This window comes from Cyprinodon variegatus, unplaced genomic scaffold (assembly GCF_000732505.1).
Source record: "Cyprinodon variegatus isolate N-32 unplaced genomic scaffold, C_variegatus-1.0 Scaffold828, whole genome shotgun sequence".
NCBI classification, from domain to species: Eukaryota; Metazoa; Chordata; class Actinopteri; order Cyprinodontiformes; family Cyprinodontidae; genus Cyprinodon; species Cyprinodon variegatus.
This window is the reverse complement of record NW_015151281.1, coordinates 257660-281084: the sequence shown is the minus strand read 5'-3', so window position 1 is coordinate 281084 and position 23425 is coordinate 257660. Positions and strand designations below refer to the sequence as shown.

Below are 23425 nucleotides of genomic sequence, written 5' to 3'. Positions count from 1 at the left end.
TTGACGCCTTGACGTATTAGACGTCACTGCATTTCATTGGTCCGATATGTTTTAGAAGCATTTCATTATTGAGGCCAATTTGGTTTATAGCAAGAAGTATTTTGGGAATGGTGTAAACTAAAACATCTGGCAAGAATTAATCTCACTTGGAAGGTAACCTCCTAAGTATTAAGTGTGTGCTGTGTCAAATTACATAGTTTCCTAAAGTAAGGTTGTATCAGATTTTTGTTTTTTCAAATACATCCAAATCTCTTCCTTTTTAATTTCATTACCCAAGCCCTGAAAATGTTATGCAGTAAGTTTAGAAAAACTAAACATAAGAGCCACAAAGCTGAAAATTATTAAATAATAGTGCTGAGTATGAGGAATTTATTCAAAGTACAGGAATCCGTATGTGAAGATAAACATTAGCCCCAGGCATGCAATGGGAGGAATTTAATGCCAAAACATGGAAACAGCAGCCCTTACCCTTCCCTATTCTATCACTTCCCTATCCTATCACCGAACAACAACACTGGGTGTACTAAATGTTTTCCATGTCTTAGTTTAGCAGGTAGATCAAGGTAACCACTAGGCCACCTTAAAAATGCTAAATAATAAAGAGAAAGGCAACCTAAAGAGAATGACTTCCAAACTGTTTTTGAATCAGAACCATGAAGCAAATTGTTTTTTTAATATAGCACTACAGCAGAATATGAAATAATACTGCATATATTACAGAGCATAAAGAAACCAAAAGCACCTTAATTTTTAAAGAAAATGCTATAAGTCACTCAGTTATGTTTTTCCCACTTGCCAAAAAAAGCAGTTTAAATCTGGGAACAATCAGCTTTTAGTGGCAGTTGGAACGGCTCATTGACCCCGTCGACCAAATCAGATTGGTCCGATCAGCATATAGTGGGTACATCAGACCCGGGACAACCCTCTAATTTATCTGATACCATTGAGCGCAAGGTAGGGATGTCAACACACCACACCAGTCATGTCTAACAAGCCAAACAAGTCTGCTTACATTCGATAAACTTGGAGCAGCACTGGTAAGAGGGATTTGAACAGATAATATAGTGAAACAATAAAGCACTCTGACTTCCCCCTTGCTTACTTTCATGGTGCTCTCCATTGTTTACTTTCTGGATTTCTGTCGCATTGGAGACATCATCAATGCTAACTCGACAGTGAGGGCAAAGAGGCCATGCAGCTTGCAAGCGGGGTGTTAGACCCAGCTTTTGTAGCCAATGGGACGGTTAGAAGGCACTGATTGTTAGAAGGTCGACCCATATTTGAAAAACCTGGATTAACCCGCTAATTTCAGTGGGAAAGAGGCTTCAGACTGTTCTCTCAAGGAGGAGATATTGAGAAAGTTTGGAGATCTTCTTTAGAAATGGAGAAAAAGGACATGTGTACAAACCTATTCACAAACCTCAAGAAACATCTTTGTGTAAACGCGCAAAAGTTCTTAATCTAAATAAATAATCATTTGTTTTAGTAAGCTCTTTTTGCCATGACTATTGTTTCCACTGTGCTTTTTTTCATTACAATGTTTTATGAGTCACAAGGTAAGTTATTAACAAGAGTAAAGATCAACCTGGATCTATCTAAATTCTTTTAAAAGCATCAACTTATAAAATTATGAAATAACTGAAAATAGATTAAAAAATGACTAGATTACGGTTGATCCAATCAGTGTGGACGTAGTGAAAATACTTACTCACACCATGACTCGGGTTTTAAAGAAACAACTGTAGGCTTATTTTAAAACTTAGAATTATATTTGCAAGCTCTTCTTTAGTGTGTAATATGAGGTTGTAGAACATGCAGCCCTGGACTTGCCTTCTCTTTTCTTACAACATTAAAGTTCACCATTGTCCATGTGGCAGAAGTGCGTGAGAATGGCAGACGGGTTAATCTTTAGAGTCATTTATATGAATAATACTCCCAAAGAACTATAAAAGCTTAGCGGATTAGCTTAAAGGATGTAAGGATTTCAGGTTAATGCACAGCTATTTACTGAGATGCCAAACTGAGGGAAAGTGTAACTATAGAGATAAAAATAGAGATTTCTAGAATAAATAGAGCAAGTAATGTTTATTTGAAAGAGAAGCAAAATTTTATTGATAACAGATTAGGAAACTCAAATAAGGTTTTGGAGGTAGGTTAAGTTTACCTTCTGGGGTATTAAAATTATTTCTAAATGTGTATAGTTAGTGAGAAAATGGCGTGGCTAACATCATAAAGCCAGAGCTATTAATAATAAGTGTGTTATAAGGCATTAATAGCCACATATTTGTGGATGTCCCAGACAGGTTGATGCAACATTTTACAGAATATGTCCATTCATGTTAGATCTATGGCATATGGTTTGGTCTTTCATCCCTAATTACACAAAATAAAGATTTTTCACAAGGCTCAAGTCCAGCTCAAGTGTTGAGGTTTTGTTTTAGTTAAAGAGGTCCAAGAGTCAAAGTCAGATATGTTGCTATCTAATATTAATTAGCTGGTAACAAATGTACATTTATTAGTTACATTTCCATCATATTTTTTACTACAGTGTCAACCGTTTTCCCACTAACAGTATTACTACTGTAGATGTTTTAATCACCTGCTCAAAAAGCAATATTGTTAACCAGTGTGTCAGCCTGTGAATGAGTGTTGGAGTTAATCTTTTTAATCCATGAAGTACCCTTTTGTTTCTTCCCATTTCAGGAAAAAAAAACAAAACAAAAAAAACATCCCAGAGCCTTTTCGTTCATGGTGCCCTCTTTTCTAACTGATTTCAAGCCACCATGTACAAATTCCCACCAGAGTCTTAATATTGATGTTCAGACTAAAGACTCATTTATTACATGCACCCATGAAATTAGTAGAATCCTTCTTAGTTCCTGCTTTAAAATACATCACTTAATCTTTGCGTCAGTCATTTATTCTGGAATGATAGAGAATTCCTGTAAAAATGACTTGCTAGGATGAAGCATCTAGAACCACCGATATTGTCAGCAGTAGCCAAAGTTTGAGAAAGTTGTGCAAATGTTTACCTTTTTGTAGAACATTTAATCTCTTATATGAAATAGATGGTCTGCTTTGAAGCCAAGCAGATATTTTGTTACATCGGTGGCACAACACGTTATAGGATAAGAACTTTTGCTTCTTGTTCGACTCACTAATCATGATGATGTCGTGCAATGTAAGCTTGAGTGGACATATGGCACACTGTCACTGCAGTGTATGGGTGAGCAAGCCAGACTTTCTCACTGAGATATGTTAATCTCAGAAAACACTTTTAAATTAAGTTATTTAGGAATCTATATATTTAATCTGTAAAGGTTCAGCATTAAAATGTCTGATAGGTAATGCATTGGGGATTACTTTATTTTTCTTCCTTGTTTCAATGATGGACCCATTATCTTCAAATGATTATAGATGTTTGGAGAAAAAGAAAAAAGTGGCTATAATTAGCTCAAATTTCCCTCAAAAATAATAACACAAACTGGTTAATTTTTGCAACATCAGCTGATTGAGGAAACATCAGTTTAAATCAGGCTAGCTATAACAAAGAAAGCTATGGACCTCCACATGTCTGGTGTCATCCTTGGTTAGAATTGAAAGGTTTTAGCTTCATCTGTTCAAACAACGACATTGAACTATAAGAAGCAAGAAACTGACCAGCCATCAAACCATTTTACTGTATTCCCGAGTTAAATGTGTTTTGGTGTAAAAGGCTGTTTGAAGCTTTTAGGACAAAGTAATGATCTGCAGGGAAATATGTTTTGCAACAGGACTGTTCAAACTGTTCATAGCCCCACTCAATCTCATCTTCAAACTTTGGACCTTGTGCTGACATTTGACATTGATTGTAAAGAAATAATAGTATTCCCTCACAACTGTCCTATTTGACCAACTTTTAGTAACCACAAAGTTAATTACACTGTTGTCTCATCCCCCAAAAGAAGGTTTAAATTTAGCAAATAATTATCAGAAAATTTACAAATAAATTTTAAATGATCTGTTCCCGTTTGTTCCTCCTCTGTATGACAGAACAATACTGTAGAAGGCAGCGTTTTGATCTATTTTCCTTAAAAAATTGAGGATTTTTTCGACATACTCGGGGAGCAATGTGGGGTTAAGGTTCTTGCTCAGAGACCCAGTGTGGTAGTCTATGGGAGTGGGTTTCAAACTCACAACCTAAGGTTTCCAAGCTCTATTCACTAACCACTAGGCCCCCATTCCCCTAAATCAAGCCTATAGCAGTTATGCTGCTATAGTCTTAGGCTGCTGGACATGGGGACACATTTCCTCATTCTGCTTCATTCCATTTCTACTTTCCTATTTGGCATTATTTGTTAGTTCAAACCCATAAATTTATGCTTCCTCTGTTTTCTCTTCGTAGCTTCATTTGGCCTTGTTCTCTTTTTGGTTTGGACACAATCCTGGAGGGGGCCATAAGCTGAGCTGTACCTATCAACAGCTTTTATTATACATATAGTGTTGGGCCGGTTTTTCAGTGCTTAGTCCTGACTGTCGGTTAGACGTTGCTATGGGCTTAGCTTTTACTGTAACTATTTGTATGTGCTCTTTTATCCTTTTTGTCATGAAAAACAGTTTCTTTCCGAGACAGAGGCACTTATAAAGTGGTTTACTGTCACCTTTTCAAACAAAGAAAGTATTTATGGATCAGTGCTTCCATGACCTTTTTGAATATCTGGTTCTGTCTCCTTGAAGGCCGCTCAAATTGAGCCTGGTTCTGCTGAAGGATTGTTCCTGTACTTTTTTTTTCTCTTCACTGTCACTGCATACAGAGTGGCACAGTGGGTAGCGCTGCTGCCTTGCAACAAGAAGGTTTTGGGTTCAATTCCCGGCCCAGGGTCTTTCTGCAGGGAGTTTGCATGTTCTCTCTGGGTACTCCGGCTTCCTCCCACAGTCCAAAAACATGACTGTTAGGTGAATTGGCTTCTCTAAATTGTCCTTAGGTGTGAGTGTGTGCATGAATGCTTGTGTGTCTCAGTGTTGCCCTGCGATGGACTGGTGACCTGTCCAAGGTGTACCCTGCCTCTTGCCCATTGACTGCTGGAGACCACCAATCCCCGCAATCTGCTGGGTTTTGTTAGCCAGAAAACTTTTAAACAGTCTGACTATATGGCTTGATTGAATTGTCTCTGCAGAGGGCCTTGAGAAAACACGTGATATAAATTGACCCTATATTAATAATATGAATTGAATTCAAATAAAATAAATATAGTTTCCTTTGTTGATTGCTGATTCAGCAAGATTTCAGTTTGACTCAGCCTGGGTAATTTGGCAAAAGAAATAAGATACATATCAGATGCTGGATGAGACATATCCATAATAAATTATTTTCTGTCTGTTAAAAATATGAATGTTTCCCTTACAGCCAACAGTACTTAATTTTTGTTTTTCAAAGTCATGATTAGCTACTGACTGCATCTCCAATGTGTGCATACTCACTTGGCTTCTGCTCTGAGTCTGTCACGGCTGAGCCATCAGGTACATTCATCTTAGTGAGGAATTTCCGTCTTTCAAGCCATTTAACTGAGCCTTCATCTTCAGGCAACATTTATTTATGTCAGAGTGGTAGTCAGTGAGCCAGTATGCAAATGGAAATATTCATGTGCAAGTGTGTATGCAAGAGAATGTGGCAGATGCTGAAAGTTTGCTCAGTGACGTATTTGGCATGATTCATTTCAAATATTTTGCTACACATTTTGCTTAAATTAACTGGAGTACCTAATTCTCCGTTTTATCTCATGTGGACTATTGGTGAGCTCTTGGAAAAGCAATTTATTTGTTTTAATGTATCTGTGGATTACAGAGCACAATTTGAGCTCAGCTCTGTGCTACTTTTTGGCAGCTAATAACACTGGCTTCATACAAGCAGATAAATTTTATTTAATGCGTTTTGGAAATCATAATTAAAATTTTTGATTCATTTTTAGCATAGCACAGGGTGCACCCTGTTGCATACTACCTTTGTAGCTCAACGTAATTTACATAATATCTAAGGAAAAAGGAAAAGGTAAATATCAGCAAAACTATGAATTTAAAACACCTTTTAGGCAGGAGGAATAGAAGTATTTTGATCTATTGCACAAGTAAGACAAAGATGATTTCTCCATGAATTGCTGGGTCAACAGCTGCTTTATGCTTTTGCTGAGAAAGCATCAGTTTTCTTTGTTCCTCTCCCTTAGATTTCCTAAAAAAGCTTTCAGGTTTGTTGTTCTAGTTTACTCTTAAAGGGGACATAGAATGCTTATATAGGGTATTTGGTGCTGGTCCTTAAGGTCTCTGAATAGGGTGTGTAACACTGGTTGGGCTGAAAATGGCATATTTGCTGTTCTATGAGCCCTAATGGAAGCCTGGTTAAAAGCCCCAGATTGAAACGACAGGTTTTCTTCCTTTTATGGTATGCTCATGAATATTTAGATGAGCTGTGAGCTGATTGGTTGGTTTACAACGAGTGAACCCGCTGAGCAAAGACGCATCATAGCAACAAGCACTCACTCACTGAAATATCGAAATTGTTGATATGGTAGGGTGACCAGACGTCCTAGCATTGCTATCCACAGCTTAGCAACAGAATCATACTTTGTGATGGCCTTGCGGTTCGAAAAGCCCCTCGTTTTAGTACAAGAAGTTTAGCAAATCCTGCTTTGAATTGTCCAAGATTTTGAAAGCTGTCTTCGGTAAAATGCTTTGAGCAAATGAACAGCTGAGCATCAAACTTTGCAGGGATCTTCTTATAGACAAAAATAATCCGTACCTGTCGAGTCTTCGGATTCTTGGGAGGACTGAAAATTTCCCTTTTCTCCGCGCAGCCTGCAACATTGCATTTACGCCCGTGGCCCTGGCTCATTTTAAATAGAGAAACTGCCTGCTTTGTATTTCTTGTAGAAGTTAACCCAGCTGTAGGCTAAACAGCTAAACTGGTGGCTTACATCAACCTCTATTGATGTTCTTGGGCCATGAACCAGTGGGCTGGTCTGTATGTCAATTCTTAGGCGTGGCAAAAGTACAAAAGTAACAAATAAGGCAACATTCCCCAATTGACATCAACTCTGTGCTTCGTTGGAAGAGAAGGAGGTGCAGAGAAAGGAGGTGTCAATGGGGTTTGAACTTCTCTGTACGTCCATTTCATCCACTGAACTATTGTTATTCATCTATTACAATGTAAACTCGGTTTTGCATTCTATGACCGCTTTAAATTCAAATACAAGTTTAAAAGAATATATGAGTTCCAGCTTTTAGCTTCTTTGAGAGGGCTGGTCTTTTCTAACCTACACCATATTGTGATAGAGGTTCAATTAAGGTCAAAATAGGTGAATTCAGGATCTACTGACCTGGGTGTGGCAAGCTAATTTGGAAAGAAAATATTGTTAATCACAGTTATTTCATGATTTAATAAGAAAGAAATAACTTTTTTGTAAAGAGGGGCAGGTGGATTTGGATAGCTTCTTTCATTTGATAAATATTAGTCCTTTTGTCTGATACCCTATTGACTTTTACACCAAAATGCGCTTCCTGCACCACAAGGATTTGAACCTAGTTGTTCCATATTAATTAAAGTTCTTTCTTTTGACAAGTGAAATCAATATTTGAATAACATTTTTTATATTTACTGACAAACATTTACAATTATTTGTCTAATTTTAAATAGGTAAAATGGTCTTAAAATGTAATATTAAATCCCAACCCATGTACTTTTTTTTAAACAAGGGAGTTTCACTTATCTATCTGACATGTCTTTGCAAACGGTCAATCACGGTCTTAGTATTATGTTACTTGACTGAAGGGCAGCTTTGCAGATTGATTATGTTCATTGATTTTTCAAAGATCAAGCATTTAATTTCATCTGTTCGGGGAAATCATGCTTGTAGTTAGTGGTTTAGATTTCAACCCTTTTGTTCTAAATTATTAATGCAATGATTACTGGACACCATTAACTGAAAAAAAAGAACTCTAGTTCAGACTTTCCAGTTCTCTATGACTGCTTTTGATTTATATATATTTCATTGTTTAAGTACAGGAATATTTTTAGCTAATAGACAATATTTCTATTAAATTCTATAGGATTGGGTTGCCTGTCAGCTGGCTATAGGAAGGCTACTGCCCTTTCCTTATTCTTTAAAAAACAAATTTAGGTGTTCGAGACATTGTTGGTCCCAAAATCTCAGAGATTAGGAAACAAAAAATAAAGAAACTAAAACTACAGCTTGTATAATACAAGCCACTTCTCTGTTAACCAGCTGACCAGAACAAATTCTTGTCTTTTGGGTAATTATCTTTTCATATATGGAAAGGCTTTTTGGATTGTTTTTAATTTCCTTATCAATTCAATCCAGTTCATTTATATATTCACTGGACATGCTATCCCTGATACAATACCATCAGGTCATACAGTCAGATTAGAGTATTAGAGTATTAGAGTATTTTATATTATTTGATTAAATCAGCTGATATACAGCTAACTAACTTTCCATAATACCCCTGCAGCCCTGTAAATGGCAAAATGGTGCTTGTTAAGCCATAGTTTCTTTGTTTGTTTGTTTTTTGTTTTGTTTTTTATAATGATGAACAATTATATGAGTAGAATTTGACTCTTTAGATTACAAAAAAGTGTTTAGACTCAGACAGGGTGTAATGATTTTGTAAATATTTGGATAAAAACATATAAAATGGATTGTTAGGATCTAATGGATAAAAATGTGATGTGATGTGAAGAAAATTGGAGGCTAAAAACATCAACAGATTCAGTCTTTAAATTGTAATTTCTCTTCTCATTATTGAAAACAACAGGAATAATGTAAAGTAATGCTTAATTGGTCATAAATAATTATACTTTCGATTTGGAATGCAGCTCTTCCTTTAAAACTGATTTTGGAGAAACAAAGCAAGTAGTAATGGTGGAGACATTTAAAGGCTTTGTTTTTGCTAAAGGATACATAAAGATAATTGTCAAGTCAATAATTCATTAACTCAATTCAGATCTATCTTGAGTAATATGTGCATTATTTAACATTTGTCTTAGTTTCAGGCAGGAATGGGGTCACTTTCGGTTAATGGATTTGTGATATCTAACCCATTAGATGAATTAGTTCTTCTCTAACTGCCGCTGAGGCAGTTACACCGCTTTACACAGCTTGAAGTTAAAATTGCTCCTCTTCTTCAGCTTCATAAACACACCAAAGCATATAATGATCACAATAAAGGTAACAAAGGTGATTTGTATGATCAGGCATAATACTGATAAGTTACACCGTCAAATTTCCATATTCCTAGTCACTGACTTTGATGGAATAGCATATTAGTGGTGCATCAGTTTTCCAATGATCTCCTAGTCAAGATTTTAGGGTTTCTCATATATTAGGTAAAATAAATGTGATGTTATGCTGCTCACTGCCTGTTTCATCATAATATACATTATTATGAATATTTATCCGTCTCTTTTAAACATTCATATAACAATACATTTTATTGTGAATATATTTTACAAAATCAAACTATATTCTCTAGAGAAAGCCACTTCTATTTAATAAAAAAAAAATAAAAAATAAAGATAGGTAGAAAGGAGCAACATTAACCAGAGGAGCCAATAGCCATTAGTAACTCTGGTGGAACTAGAAGCTTGTGTCGATATGACAATGACTAGTTTCCACTCCACAAATCAGGCATTTGTTGAAAGAACGTAAAAAAAAAAATCCAATATATTATTAATAATAAATCTGAAGCATTTAAAAGTAGGTGCTCTGGTCAAATGAGACCAAATTGAACCTTGTTTCCCTGTATGCCAGGAAGCATGAACCCTATATTATCTCGGACACACAATCTTAAGGAAAAACGTGGTAGCAGCAACATATGCTGTTTTGATATACAGGTACAGGAAAGCTGAAAGGAGTTATTAGGAAGATAGATTGAGCGGAATACAAAAAAAACGAAAAAAATCCTGAGAAAAACCTGCCAACGGCTGCAAAAAGACTTGGCAAGACAGCAGAATAACAACCCTACACATGCAGTCAGAACACAGATTGGATTAGATCAAAAGATATACATATTTGATACTCGAACTCTGGCCTTAAATACAAATAGAAATTGCAGAAAGCTTTCAACTGATCCTTAGAAAGACTCTGCATCCAGGAATTAAGTTTGAATGTTTTTTTTTGCAAACAAGAATCAGCAGAAATCTCAGTCTCAAGATTTGAAAAGCTGGTAGACATCACCCACAAGAGTTACAGCTGTAAATGCAAAGTTACTACGAATTATCCTTCTTTCGCTTCACAATTTGTTTTCATTTGTGTTACACAATATTAAAGTTAAATACACTGAAATCTGTAGCTGCAATTTTAAAAAATAGCAAAGGTTCATAGCAAGTAGGGAAGTAATGTGAATCTTAATTAAGTTTTTTTTTTTTTTTTTTACTCTGTGGTTGAAATAAAGTTAGGTTCTTTGTAATTGTTGAGCAGAGCGGTTTTAATATGGTAAGTTCATTCAACCAGAAAAACAGCCAGAAACAGCAGGAGGAAGAGAAAAATAAAGATAAAAATTTTCCAACCAAAATGGTGACTGGCCAGTTCGGCAGATGCATTCCTCCAGCCAGAAAGCCCAATGATGTAGAGTGCCAAAGGGTTCTGCACATGTCACAAAGCTCTTCCTCTATCATTGCCTCTGAATGCAGACAGATGGCTAATTGCTCCACTGTGAAACTAAATATGGGCTTGCCTAAGTGTACGCTCTCAGGTCCACCTTTGATGGCTGTGAACATGTATGACATTTAGAATTTACAAAAGCAAACTACCTTATTTTAATTCAGGGATTCAGTGCAAACAGTTTTCTGGAACTCAGACACATTGGAGTCCACGCTAAAAGGATGATTATTTCACAACTAGCAGATAAATGCCATGTTCAGCATTAGCGCTATGAGAGTAAAAAAAAAAGAAAAAAACATGCAGACCTCTGATCATCACTTTCAGGGCTGGAACTGAAATATACTAAATTATTCTGCTTTGTGTACTGTGGGTCACAGTGGCAGATAAAAGCTTTTGTGGTGGATAATGGGCACTGAAAGCTACAGCCTGAAAACCAGACAGCAATAGAAAAAAAAAAGTAGTTGTAAAATAGAGTGATAGACTTGTTGCTGTGATGTGATGTCTTATACTGATGCTGGTTTGAAATACCACCAATACAAATGACTTAACACTTTAAACTGAGACCTTTTAGGAAGTAAATCCAGCCTCTTACCAGCTATGATGGGAGCCAAGCGGAAGATGTCTGAGAGACGGCTATTGACTGGTTCATATGGAGAGTATTCCAGTAAATCGTTACCTGTGGAAGAACACAGATTGTCAGCTTGAGTGCTTGAAATTGTGTATGTGTGTGCGGCTATTTTCTGTTAGCCTATGGGGATAATTCCCAGAGATACTACATTTTTGGGACTCATAGCTACTTGTGGGGAACATCGACTCGTCGACTTCTCTTCCTGGGGTGGGGGTTGGAGTTAGGATTAAGGTGTGAATTGAGTTTAGGTTAGGTTTAGGTATGTGTCGCATGAATGTAAGGCCAGGCATACTCTGTACAAGTTTTTGCCCTTTTCAGGCCGATTCTCCAGTCGTGCCAGAATCTTTTGGATTGGGCCGAGTTTCACCCTTGTTGTGCATCCTGCTTCGTGTAGTATACAGGGGGGCGATTAGTCTCCCGCCTCCCGATCAGGAATCATAGGGTCGGGAGAAAATCAAACATATTTGAAATTCAGTCGGCCATCGTAAGGTGGGGGCGACAGTGGTGTTTACATGCAAACTGGAGGGTTGTCGGTTCAAGCCCTGGCTCCCACTTTCAGTGTTGTTCTGTCCTTGTGCAAGACACTTCAGCCGCATTGCCTACTGATGGTGTTCGAAGGGTCTGGTGCCACCAGTGTACGACAGCCTTGCTTCTGTCGGTGAGTCCCAGGGCAGCTGTGACTACAATGTAGCTTACTCCCATCAGTGTGTGCATGAATGATTGAATGTAGTGTAAAGCACTTTGGTCAACTCCTCTGACTTGAAAAATCGCTATATAAGTACAGGCCATTAAATTTTTTAAGGTGTTCGTGGGCAAATCATGCAGTTGAAGCAGAGCTACAAGCGTCTACGAGTCGCTTTACCTAAACCTCACGCACTGCAAATGTGCAAACATGCAAAGATTGACAATCTGCCCAGCACCATTCCTCTGCGCTGAGTCTAATGTGTGTTTTTTGGATATACAGTGTAAGCAGTTAAATTGTATAAGAGCATCGGGCCGTACAGAGAAAGAACATGCATCATGAGTTGCAAACTTTTAAACCTTGTGGTTTCGTCGTACAGTTTGAGCTGTACCTGAGTACAATGAATTAAAATATTGTACAGTGTATGCCCGGCTTACGTCAACAGAAAGTCCCCACAAGTATAGTGTGACACAACTTGCGTGTATGTTCTTGTATTTGACACATTGTGGAGCTCAATTTTCAGAAAAATAGCATCATGTGGAGACCTACTTCTCCTTGTGGGGCCCGATGCCTGCCCTATGAAGGGAATTTCAGTTCAGGGGTCATGTTTTGGAACAAGGAGTGAATTGAGTTTAGGTTGAGGTAAGGGTTAGGTATAAACCCCCTCATAGTTATGTTTAGGGTAAGGCTCACAGTTAGGCAGTTGAAATTGGTTATAAATGAATGGAGGTCAATAGAAAGTCCCCGCAAATATAGAGAGATGCATTGTGTGTGTGTGTGTGTGTGTGTGTGTGTGTGTGTGTGTATGTCTATGTTTGTTTCAATGACATTAACAGACTCTAATGTTACATCCACTTTGAGGAGACGTCCATTATTTGGGAGACTAAACTACAATCGCTACGGTTTCAACCAGGTACAAATTAAGTTGTTGATGCTTCATATTCAACAAAAATGAAATAACTTTTCTTTAATCCTTAAGTATGTCAAGAAAGTATTAAACAACTTAATCTTTTTTTTAGCAGAAGTCTGTGAGTATTGAGAAAGCAATTCTGCTTCCTGTCAGTGTAAATTAATATTAACTAGTTTTTCTAACTGATGGACCAAAACAAATTCTTATTTAGAATAAATTGCATAAGAAGTATCTTATAATGGTTAAAATAAAAAAGAGCTTTCTAAAAAGACCTTCTCAATCTTATTGGTACCAAAAAATAAAACATAAAAATGGCATTGGTTAAAAAAAGTATCTATAGGCTTCTAAAGGAACAATTTTGAAACTATACAGAAATGGAAATATCATTGTTTTACAACAACCCAACCATGAACAGGTGCTTTCTGCTGGACATAGATGATTAAAATATTTATGCAAACTGGTTCAGTACTTATTCCCTAACTTTCACCTTTGTAAACCTGAGCTTAAACAGTAAACTAATTTGGTTGATCTTTTTGTATCTCTGGATTTGAGTGAAGGTTGAAATGGCCAATACTACTTTTATCTTACCTTATGATCTAATATGACATTTTTGTCAGAGTAGGTATTGGTGTTTAATCTGATAAACCATAGACCATTTTCATAAATCACAGCTATAAATTGACAATAGGTATATTTGAATATTTTAGATGAAGGTAAGGAAGAGTTAATTGCAGTTATTAATCCTCGGAGTGAGGATATGTTGAGCCAAGGTGACACTTAGTAGTAATACTTGAATATTTGCCACAAGTGAAACAAAATAAGAAAATCTGATCTAAAATCAAAAGATCAGAATATGGATACATCTTTGTGCTGCTTAAGTGATTAATTCATTACTCCGACTTTATGTCTTATGCATCATTGTAAATGAAATTTTTTTTATTGTTATTTTTGTCCTAAAATGAAATGAAATACAACTTGATAAAGGAATATTTTGATATGGTTGGATTGTACTTTTTATACATAACAGGCAAATAGCAACACTTGTTTTGTTTTCTCTTATTCCAGCACCCGTATGCAACATAACTCCTCGATGATGTCGGATGACGGCGATATGATTGAACAATAACATATGAAGCAGCAGTTCCTGGAAAAATTACATTTGGGATAATGATACTGTATAACTGACCATCAGCCATAACTTGACTCATAATGTTAACATAACGTTGTGAGGGCCACTAGCTTTGTCATGGAAAACCTAACCTCATATGATGAAGTCATCAACAAGTTCATGTTGCAGAAACTGGGTCATTTTCAGTTCATCAGTATGATCTAACAGCTGATATTCCTATTGTTTTCAGAGTAGGTAGTTGTGTTTTATCTGATTAAACATGCAGACAACAGCACTCCAAAGCTCTTAGTATTTTAAAACCTTCTGCCAGAATATTAAAAAAATTATTCACCTATATTTATTCACATATAAAACTTTTTTTGCTGTTTAAAAAAGCTCTTTTGGCTTCCAGTGGTACTGTTGCAGAATTGTATGTAATTTAAATAATATTTCTCTGATCTGTTTACCCTTCTTAGCCAAAATCTGATGATATATGACTGTCAGATATAGTATAAAAGCTTAACCCTTTATAGGGCAAGTTATGGTTTTTAATCACTTGCCCCTTACAAATGGAGTCCCCCGTCCCTGAGTGAGGTCTAGAACCACAAGATCTACATCCAGCCATTCAGCAAAGATATTACTACATGTCTGTACATCTTATTTTGGTGTTTGACCAATGAGATGAGCCTTTAAATGATATATTATCTACTAAAAAAAGTTAACAAGTCAAGAAAAAAGGGTTAAAAAGCTAATTGAAAAGTTAAACGTGAAGTTAAAAAGTTAATAATAATCCTATTTAGGTTTCTAAACTAAAAATGTGTTTCTTTAACTCTGAGTGTTTTTTTTTTATGAATTTCTTATAGAAGTACTTTTATTTTTCTTAATATATTCAAGCAAGTTGGCATTTCATGTTATTACATTTAAATACAGTTTTGCCATCAAAATATCCATATTTTTATATTCAGTGTTTTCCATTTTATGTTATATATATATATATATATATATATATATATATATATATATATATATATATATATATATATATATATATATATATGCATGCATGCATGCGCAGAGCTCTTAATCTCACCTTGTAAACTCTGATATATGCTCCAAAAGATCCTGAGACAGTTCTTCTCCTTCTTCATGCCTCTCCTGCACCTGCAGTTGTAAAGGGAGCTCTGCTTCATGGCTTCTATCGCGCTACGGCATTCGCCTTGCGCCTCGGGACCGGTGACCGCGCTGAAGTTGCTCTCCCTCCCTGCCACGCACTGCCTCATCATCCGGTACTTGGTGCTGCAGGAATACTCCTTCAGACATTGCTCGCTGGCCTTTACGCAGTCCAGGCGCGCTGAACGGGGAGCTGAGCCACCGTCACCTTTCAAGGTGAACAGAGAATCTGAGGGTCATAAAAACTCAGTGAGATCTTTAAATTATTCGGAAACAATTGCGCACTTTACGCACACAGACGCTGCCAAAAAAATGCGATATTACCAAAATTATGCAGTAAAGCGCTTTAAACTTTATCACACCACAGTAAAAATGATCTCCACCCTTAAATAACAAGTTAAATCAAAAAGCACCAGGTAACATTTTTATTTGAAAACTATCTAAACACAAAGGAAGACAAAAATGCACTTACCAAAAACGGAAAAGATAAATACCAAAGTTAAAATCATTTTTGAATTTTTTTCCACCATTTATCAACTGTTGCAGGGATTAAAACAGCCTGTCAGAAGAACTTATCAGACTGATCCAATCTCCGTCTGGAAGCAGATCAGGAAAGCTGAGGTAGTGAAACATTCTCTAGATCCGACAGTGACAATCCAAACTGTGGAATGAAAAAAATAAAACAAAAATAAAAAAAAACCCGTCTTAAGTATCCGTAGTTTTTATCCTGAAAGACCATCAGAAAAAGTAACACAAGTCATGAATCAGTGCTGACTGACTGTTTCTCGCTGTTGAACAGTCTGCTGAGTCTGAGCAGCCGATGCGCGCTGCTTCAGTTGCGCATGAGGACCAACTTAATAAAACAGCAAAAATATTCAGTGGCAGCAAACTTCAGTCACTCAATCAGTAGAATTTAATGAACTGATTTATCCACCATTGCGTTTAGATTATATCCCACCATCTGAAAATACAATCCTTCCACGCATAGCAGGTGAAAAGAAAGTAATAACCTTGTTGAATCCGGACCGTCCTCCACTCTGAGGGAAAGCTGAACTGAAGACGTCGAGATGCGCATATCATAGGCTGCGTGACGTCATGTGTCTTTTCACAAAATGACCGTCATAAATCAGGACTTCTAACCTAGAATGTCATAGATACGTTTGCTTATTTCAGTAAACTAAAAAAGTTAAAACTTTTGACATTATTTATTTTATTTTATGGTCATTAGTTTATTCCAGTTTTGGCTTCAATTCAATTCACTTTATTTCTATAGCACCAATTCAAAACACATGTCATCTCAAGGCGCTTTAAGTTCAACCAGATCATTCAGTCAAATTGATTCAAAGTTTTCTATCTAAGGAAAACCAGTTGATTGCAGCATGCTTGTAGCGACAGTGGAGAAGAAAAACTCCCTTTAAACAGGAAGAATTCTCCAGCAGAACCAGATTCAGTGTGAGTGGCCATCTGCCAAGGTTGACTGGGGTTCAAGGAGACAGAAGCAGACATACAAAAAGCAGCTGTAAAAGGCGGCCCTGTCCAGGAAACACACAGCCAGGCAGACGAGCACCGAGCCAGCTCCCATGTCAGAGGATGAAGAGAGCACATCCACTCAGTCACGGTCAGAGAAACAGGACCACACTGGAAAACAGGCTGATCTCCAGTATCTATAAACAAGGGTGTTGATGGAATCAGCACAGCTGATATTTCTCTCCATGGTGGTGATGTCACAGGCAAACACTACCAGATGAGGCAAAGCTACTATGAGAAAAAGCAGAGAGAGCATAACGTTAGAGATTGAACAAACAGATTCTGCAGATTGGGAGAATCGAGGTAGAATGAAGCAGAATGATGAAATAGGGGTCCTTATGTCCTCCAGCTGTCTAAGCCTATAGCAGCATAACTATAGAGATAGCTCAGGATAACCTGAGCCACTGTAACTATAAGCTTTATCAAAAAGGAAAGTTTTAAGCCTAGTCTTAAAAGTAGACAGGGTGTCTGTCTCACGGACCAAAACTGGTAGTTGGTTCCACAGGAGAGGAGCCTGATAACTAAAAGATCTGCCTCCCATTCTATTTTTAGAAATTCTAGGAACCACTAGTAAACCTGAAGTGCTCTTTTAGGAACATAAGGAACAATCAGATCTCTGATATAAGATGGAGCTTGGCCATTTAAGGCTTTATATGTGAGAAGGAGGATTTAAAATTCTATTCAAGCCCTGTTGTGTTCCCTAGTTACTTTTTGTTGCCCCCTAGTGCTCCTCTCCTTTCCCCTTAGCTCCGTTCCAGCTGCTTCTGTCCACACCTGCTCCCAACTAGCTGATTACTCCATTAATTGCGCTTTCTGCTATATATACTGCTCCCCTGCAGTTACTTGTGGCTAGATTATCTTTGTTCTCCCTGTATGTTTCTCCTGAGTCTCTCCTTGTTTTGTTTCCTGCGTTCCCTGCCTTTTATTCCTTGATTTGTTTCTGTTATCACTGTGTCGGTAGTCCTTGGTCTTGGTGGATAAAGTTTTGATTACTAGTTTCAATCACTGGATGCCTCCATGTTCAGTTTGATGTTTTAAAGCAAATGTTTGATACTGGTGTGTTCTTTTGAGGGAAACAAAAAATGCATTCCGTCCGTCCGTCCGTCCGTCCGTCCGTCCGTCCATCCATCCATCCATCCATCCATCCATCCATCCATCCATCCTTTATTTAAGCAGCTATAGGGTTCATTGAACAGTAAAGACTTTTTGTCTGAAGTTAAATCCCCAACTCTTCTTAATTGTTTAATAAACTGCAATTAAAGAGGGTGTTATTACAAGAAAATTAAAATTACGTCCTTGTTTGCCAATTTCTATGTTATTGTCAAACTCACCGACATAAATCTCGGTGCCTCTAAGCACCAATTAATACTTATTCATTTTAATTTGTGATAGTCCAGACTGGAGGTTTGGAAACTTTTTATCTTCTGACCCAAAAAATAGTACCCAAACTATTGGTTGAGTATACAGTCATTTCAGCAAAATGAAATAATCATGGTTGAGGTAATATTTCTTTCTTTCTTTTTAGTTTTTACAGCACTTATGGCTTGTTTTTTCAACAGTAGGCTGACAGGAAAGGGGGTTTGAGAGAGGGGGAGATACATACGGCACAGGACCACAGGTTAGATTCGAACCAGGGTCAGCTGCATCAAGGACTCAGGCCTCCTTACATGTGTTGTGCATGCTATCCACTGTGCTACCTGCACACCCCCTGGTTGAGGTAATATGAAAGAAAGATTCAAAAACCAAAGCAGTTAATTTAGTCTATATTCAACAGATGCCTTTATATGTTGAAGCAGTTAAGCATAAATGTTTATTGCTTAGTCTAATTTTTGTATTGGATTTGAAGACCCAGTCAAGGACACCAAGTGGGGTCATGACCCCACCTTTGGTAATCAATGGTCTACCATTGGATAGCTCATTGTTACAGCATTTTTATTGCTTGTGAGTAATTTTAAGCCAATCAATTCTACCCTGGAAAACAAAATGTTTAGATAGAGAAAGACGGAGAGGAAAAAAAATACTGTCTCTTTATCTAAAATTGAAAATAAATTGTGATAGCAGGAAGAACTTTTCCTATTAAAGTTTGCTCTTCTACGTTAAGAAAACAGGAATCTTATTTACAGGGTCTTTGCAAAGCAAGAAAATTGAGGAGGTTCATTCTACCATCTGAAATACACACACTCTTACACTTCTGATTGATGTTTGCAAATTACACAAATAGAGTTTTCATAGTTAATATGAACGGGAATTGTTTTTTTGTGTTTTTTTTACCTCTAAGTTAAAAAGTTGCTTTTTGCACCCAAAGGTTTTGTTTGATGAGTCATCAATGACCAGTGGTCGCTCCTTACTGACTCCATTCAGAGCAACATGGCCAAAGGGATACCCAGAAGGTGTTTTCTTACTGTGAGAAAATGGTAGTTAATGAGATTTAAGTTAGTCTTTGTTTATACCTACCATTTCAATTTAATGGCATAAAAAAAATGGAGATTAAGGTTATAATTTAGGTTTTCTAGTTTAAAACATTAAAAATCTAAACCAGATAATCTGAAAACACTTTATTTGGCACATCTTGCACCATCACACAGAAACATAACCATGCTTTTAAGGTATCTGGGGTGTTCCTGTTTTTCTTGTGTGAGCGAGTTTCCTGTTACAGTGATGATCATTGCTTGTGGCTGAGCTGACCGGTGTTGTTGCATACTGTACCTTAGAACATTTCCATTCAAGATTATTAGTGTTTATATAAGCAGGTGAAGGGTCATCTCTCTTCACTGGATTACTACCCCTTATGTGTTGAAGCCAAAAACCCAACCAAAGGAATATCTTTCCTGTTGAATCTGTCTTCTTGTGAATCTCTTTTAATGTAGACTGTTGTTCCAGACAACCAGTGAACCTCAGTCTCTGATCTTCATGGATCTTCTTGCCTGTGTGCTGCAGTTCTCAGTCTTCATCACCTGCATGCCCGCTCTCCAGCACAACATCTCTTGCAAGTACCAACACTCTCAGATCTCACTCACATTCTCCAGGACCTCTGTGGTACACTCTACTAAGCCCACTAAATCAAATATTTACAGATCCAAGCTACCTCCCCTTCATCTCTCAAGTAGCAAATCAATCAGTCATCAGTTGTCACCAACCGACTTGCTCTTTATCAGTCAGCTTTCTCCCCTCAGACCAACCAGAAAGTTAACTGACTTCATGCAGTCCCCACTTCAAGATTCTTATTTGCTTTTTATTGATAAAATATAAAAATTCACAGGTTCTGTGGGATTCTGCATGTGGGTCAAATGACTATAAACCAACATAACACATGCACAAACACACTTCTATCTAAGGACAATTTAGAGAAGCCAGTTAACCTAAAAGTCATTGCTTTGGACTGTAGGAGGAAACTGGAGTACCCAGAGAGAACCCACAGATGCACAAGTAGAACATGCAAACTTCATGGAGAAAGACCAAGGGCTGGGATCAAACCCAAAACCTTCTTGCAAGTCAATCTGTTCAGCTGTGCAGCCATGCAACCTTATTCTTAAAAACAAAAACAAATTATCAACAAAAACACTTATTTTATCCATTAAACTGCTTAAAAAAAATTAACCAAAGCAAGAAGACATTCCAAAATTATGCAATAAGAATTTGCGCTTTATCTTTGATCGTGTTTTCCCTAACAGCTGCAAAGCCTCAAGTTTTTGCAACAACAAAATGTAATTAAGGATGACTTTTATAGCTGTTTTGTTAAGTAAAAGCTCTAATTCCTAACAAAAAGTCTATTGATACTAATATTCATCGATCAGCTACATGGTCACCTTTTCAAACACCAATTCTTTCTGAAACAAAAACATCTAAACACAGATATCTGTTCAGTAGATATTCACTTATCTTGAAGCATAATGATGAATTCAGGATAACAAATAGACCGACTCACATGATTAAATTTATGGGATTGTCTTATTCATCAGCTGGAAGTGTCCATCAGATTGCTTTCCACTAGATGTAAGTCAAGGGCCGTTTCCTGCCTTAAGTAAAAGGTAGACATTTACAATATTGATTTGTTTATTTATGACATTAAAGTGCACAGATCATGACTTCTCTGCAGTCCTATAGTTATATTATGGCAAGGAAAATGTCAACACTCAACATTCAACAGCTTTGGGACTTCCCAGCAGAATCTCTGTGTTGTTACACATAGGAGGATTTCTCCTTCACAATAATGCAGATTATTAGATTGTCTTTAAAAATGCATTGAGCTATTAAAGCAAAAGGCTAATATCTAAGGCCAGAGCAGGATCTAGCTAATTGCTTAAACAACACATCAAGTGCTAAAAATATGCTTTATATAATGCATATTGTATATTATATTGGATAACCAAAGAAAACGATATTTGTTACCCCATATGAAATACTCCAATAAAATGATTTCGAAATTTTTTTGGCTTTGTCATTCTGATTCATGTATTTGTTTGAGATTTAGGTAACTCCACAGTATCAAACAGTAGCGTAAAAAAAAATAGATTAATTACTATTAATTTAAAGTGTTGGAGGTAAGTAAGCCATTAGATCTTAAGCTTCCGACGAAGAACCCAATATCTTATTTCCTCCTTATAATACATCATTCCAAAACAAATGGAAAATCTATACTGAATCAGAAACAGGAAGAAACTCTTCCTCTGGGGTCCTTTGCTCATCCAGTGGAGGTTTCTTCATTACTTGCAAAAGTTCTCTTTCAGCATTTTCCATTCCATCTCCTTCCATTTATGGGGATCATTTATTTGATGTGTCCCCCAAGAACACTGAAGCTGTTTCCGCACAGGCACATTTTCAGGGTGAGATTTATTTGGGAATAATCAATATCATTGTTATGTGTATATCACAGAATCAACACTAACCAATTACTGTGCCCAGAACCGGTTTCTGCACCCCCGACAGGAAGCTATAAATCAAATCACATGTGGCTCATGTCCTGTTAATGGACCGGCCGGTCAGACTGCAGTTCATCTAAATCACTGATAATCATGAAATATGTCCGTTATTGATAGATCATGTGTCATTGTGTTCCTTATTTGGGAATTTTTTGCAGCAACATCAAGCATTATAACATTATGCTAAATGGTGGCATAATTCAGGCTTATTTCATAGGTAACACAATTTTAACTATAATGCCGTGAAGCCTAAAATTTAAGTGACAGGTTATTTGGGGAATCTAATTACCACTTTTCCTCACTTTGTATTATTTGCTGTTATTTCAGCTTTATGTTCTCTATTTATTTTTCTTTCGTCGTAGCTACATCTGGCCTGGCATTGTGTTAATCTGTGATCATGCTGGAGGGGGGTTTTAGCTGGGCTGCTGCTGCTGAGGACTTTATGTTCAATTTCTCTAGATGGCCCACTTGGCCCTGTCTCTCAGTCGTTAACCATGTCTATCTCCTTGATATTGCTAACTGGCTGAGCTTTTACTGTGACTTATTGTACAGTATGTGCTCTCTTATGTCTTCTAGACTTGAATATTGCCTCGGAGCTCATCTGCTAAGCTTAGCTGGGTTTTTCTTCAAGATAAGGCAATGACGCCTGCTTTCCCATGTTTTCCGATGTCACATGCATGCAAGGTATGAGATTCTGCTGTAAAGTGAACAACACTAGGCAGGCAACTGTCCACTGTTTCTACATGTTCCTCCAGGAGAATTGAGTGATTTGATAAAATCTGTTGGGTTTCCTTAGAAGGTAAACTTTTAACAAACTCGTTTATATGATTTGATTGAATGGACTCAGGAAAAAGTGCCTTGAGATGTATGTGTTGATTTGCTGCTATGCAAATATACAGAATTGATGATGGCCACTAGCAACGGGCGAGGCAACACAAACATGAAGGAGATGCACTGCTCTTATAAAAACTGAAGCATTGTGGTCTTCATAAAAAGAAACTACAGTATGCAAGCACTTGTGCTAAACAGAACAATGCTTGAAGAAAACCTGTTCTAGGCTGCAAATGACATGAGACAGTGACAAAACTTGATACAGATGGTTGACCAAAAACAATCTTCATCCACCTGTATTTGTAAATAGTTTTGCAGAACTAACTTACAAGTAAAGACAAGTTTAAACTCTTTCATCTTATCATGATGCTTTGCTAATACAGGATTATTTTAAGTTTTTGGTAGTTTAAGGTTTTACCCTACAGTCGATTACTGATAGCTGATTTATAAAATCTCTTTTAATAATTTTTCAGGGTATTTTGATTATCGTTTCAGTTTTACTTAACTATTTTTGAAAAATATGATAATATAATATAAAATGTGTTTATTTAGATATTTAAAATTCCACTTGATAATATTCTTCCCAACTTTCTGGTTAAATATTCCAGCTAAATTATGTTTTGGGGCCAAAACAAATGTGTGGAAACTCAAGTTAAGCAGATACTGTGTGCTGCAGCAGATTGTATTTGGAAAAAGATAAAAAGATTTATATATATATATATATATATATATATATATATATATATATATATATATATATATATATATATATATATATATTTAATGGCTCAACAAGATATTCCTGCAAAGGATTAATAAAGTAATTCTGATTCCAACATTCAGAGGTGAAAGAAACTGTTTGCTAGAACCTAATCAGAAATAGAGGACACACTACCATCTAGTGGAAGAAAAAGTTACTTGCAAGCTTTGTTTAAAATTATGGTGACGTTAATGCATTTGGCATGATCCAAAGCAACTCACAATTGAAAATATAAAAT

At 36.8% G+C, this 23425-nt stretch overlaps 1 protein-coding gene across 2 annotated transcripts in view; it reads right to left on the bottom strand.

Annotated features, from left to right (window-relative positions):
• The window catches only part of LOC107098974 (GDNF family receptor alpha-1-like), a 37524-nt gene extending 21346 nt beyond the window's left edge, over positions 1 to 16178 (bottom strand). Inside the window, exons 1-4 of one of the 2 annotated variants that reach the window (XM_015396890.1) lie at positions 16161 to 16176; positions 15623 to 15811; positions 15071 to 15379; positions 11245 to 11328 (exon numbers count right to left, since the gene is read on the bottom strand). In XM_015396890.1, the coding sequence (XP_015252376.1) occupies positions 11245 to 11328; positions 15071 to 15379; positions 15623 to 15680 (451 nt within the window). In that variant the 5' untranslated portion in view covers positions 15681 to 15811; positions 16161 to 16176. Of the gene's footprint in view, positions 1 to 11244; positions 11329 to 15070; positions 15380 to 15622 lie in introns of both variants that reach the window. The other variant, XM_015396889.1, reaches the window with a different exon arrangement.
• Between the last annotated feature and the right edge of the window lie 7247 nt (positions 16179 to 23425).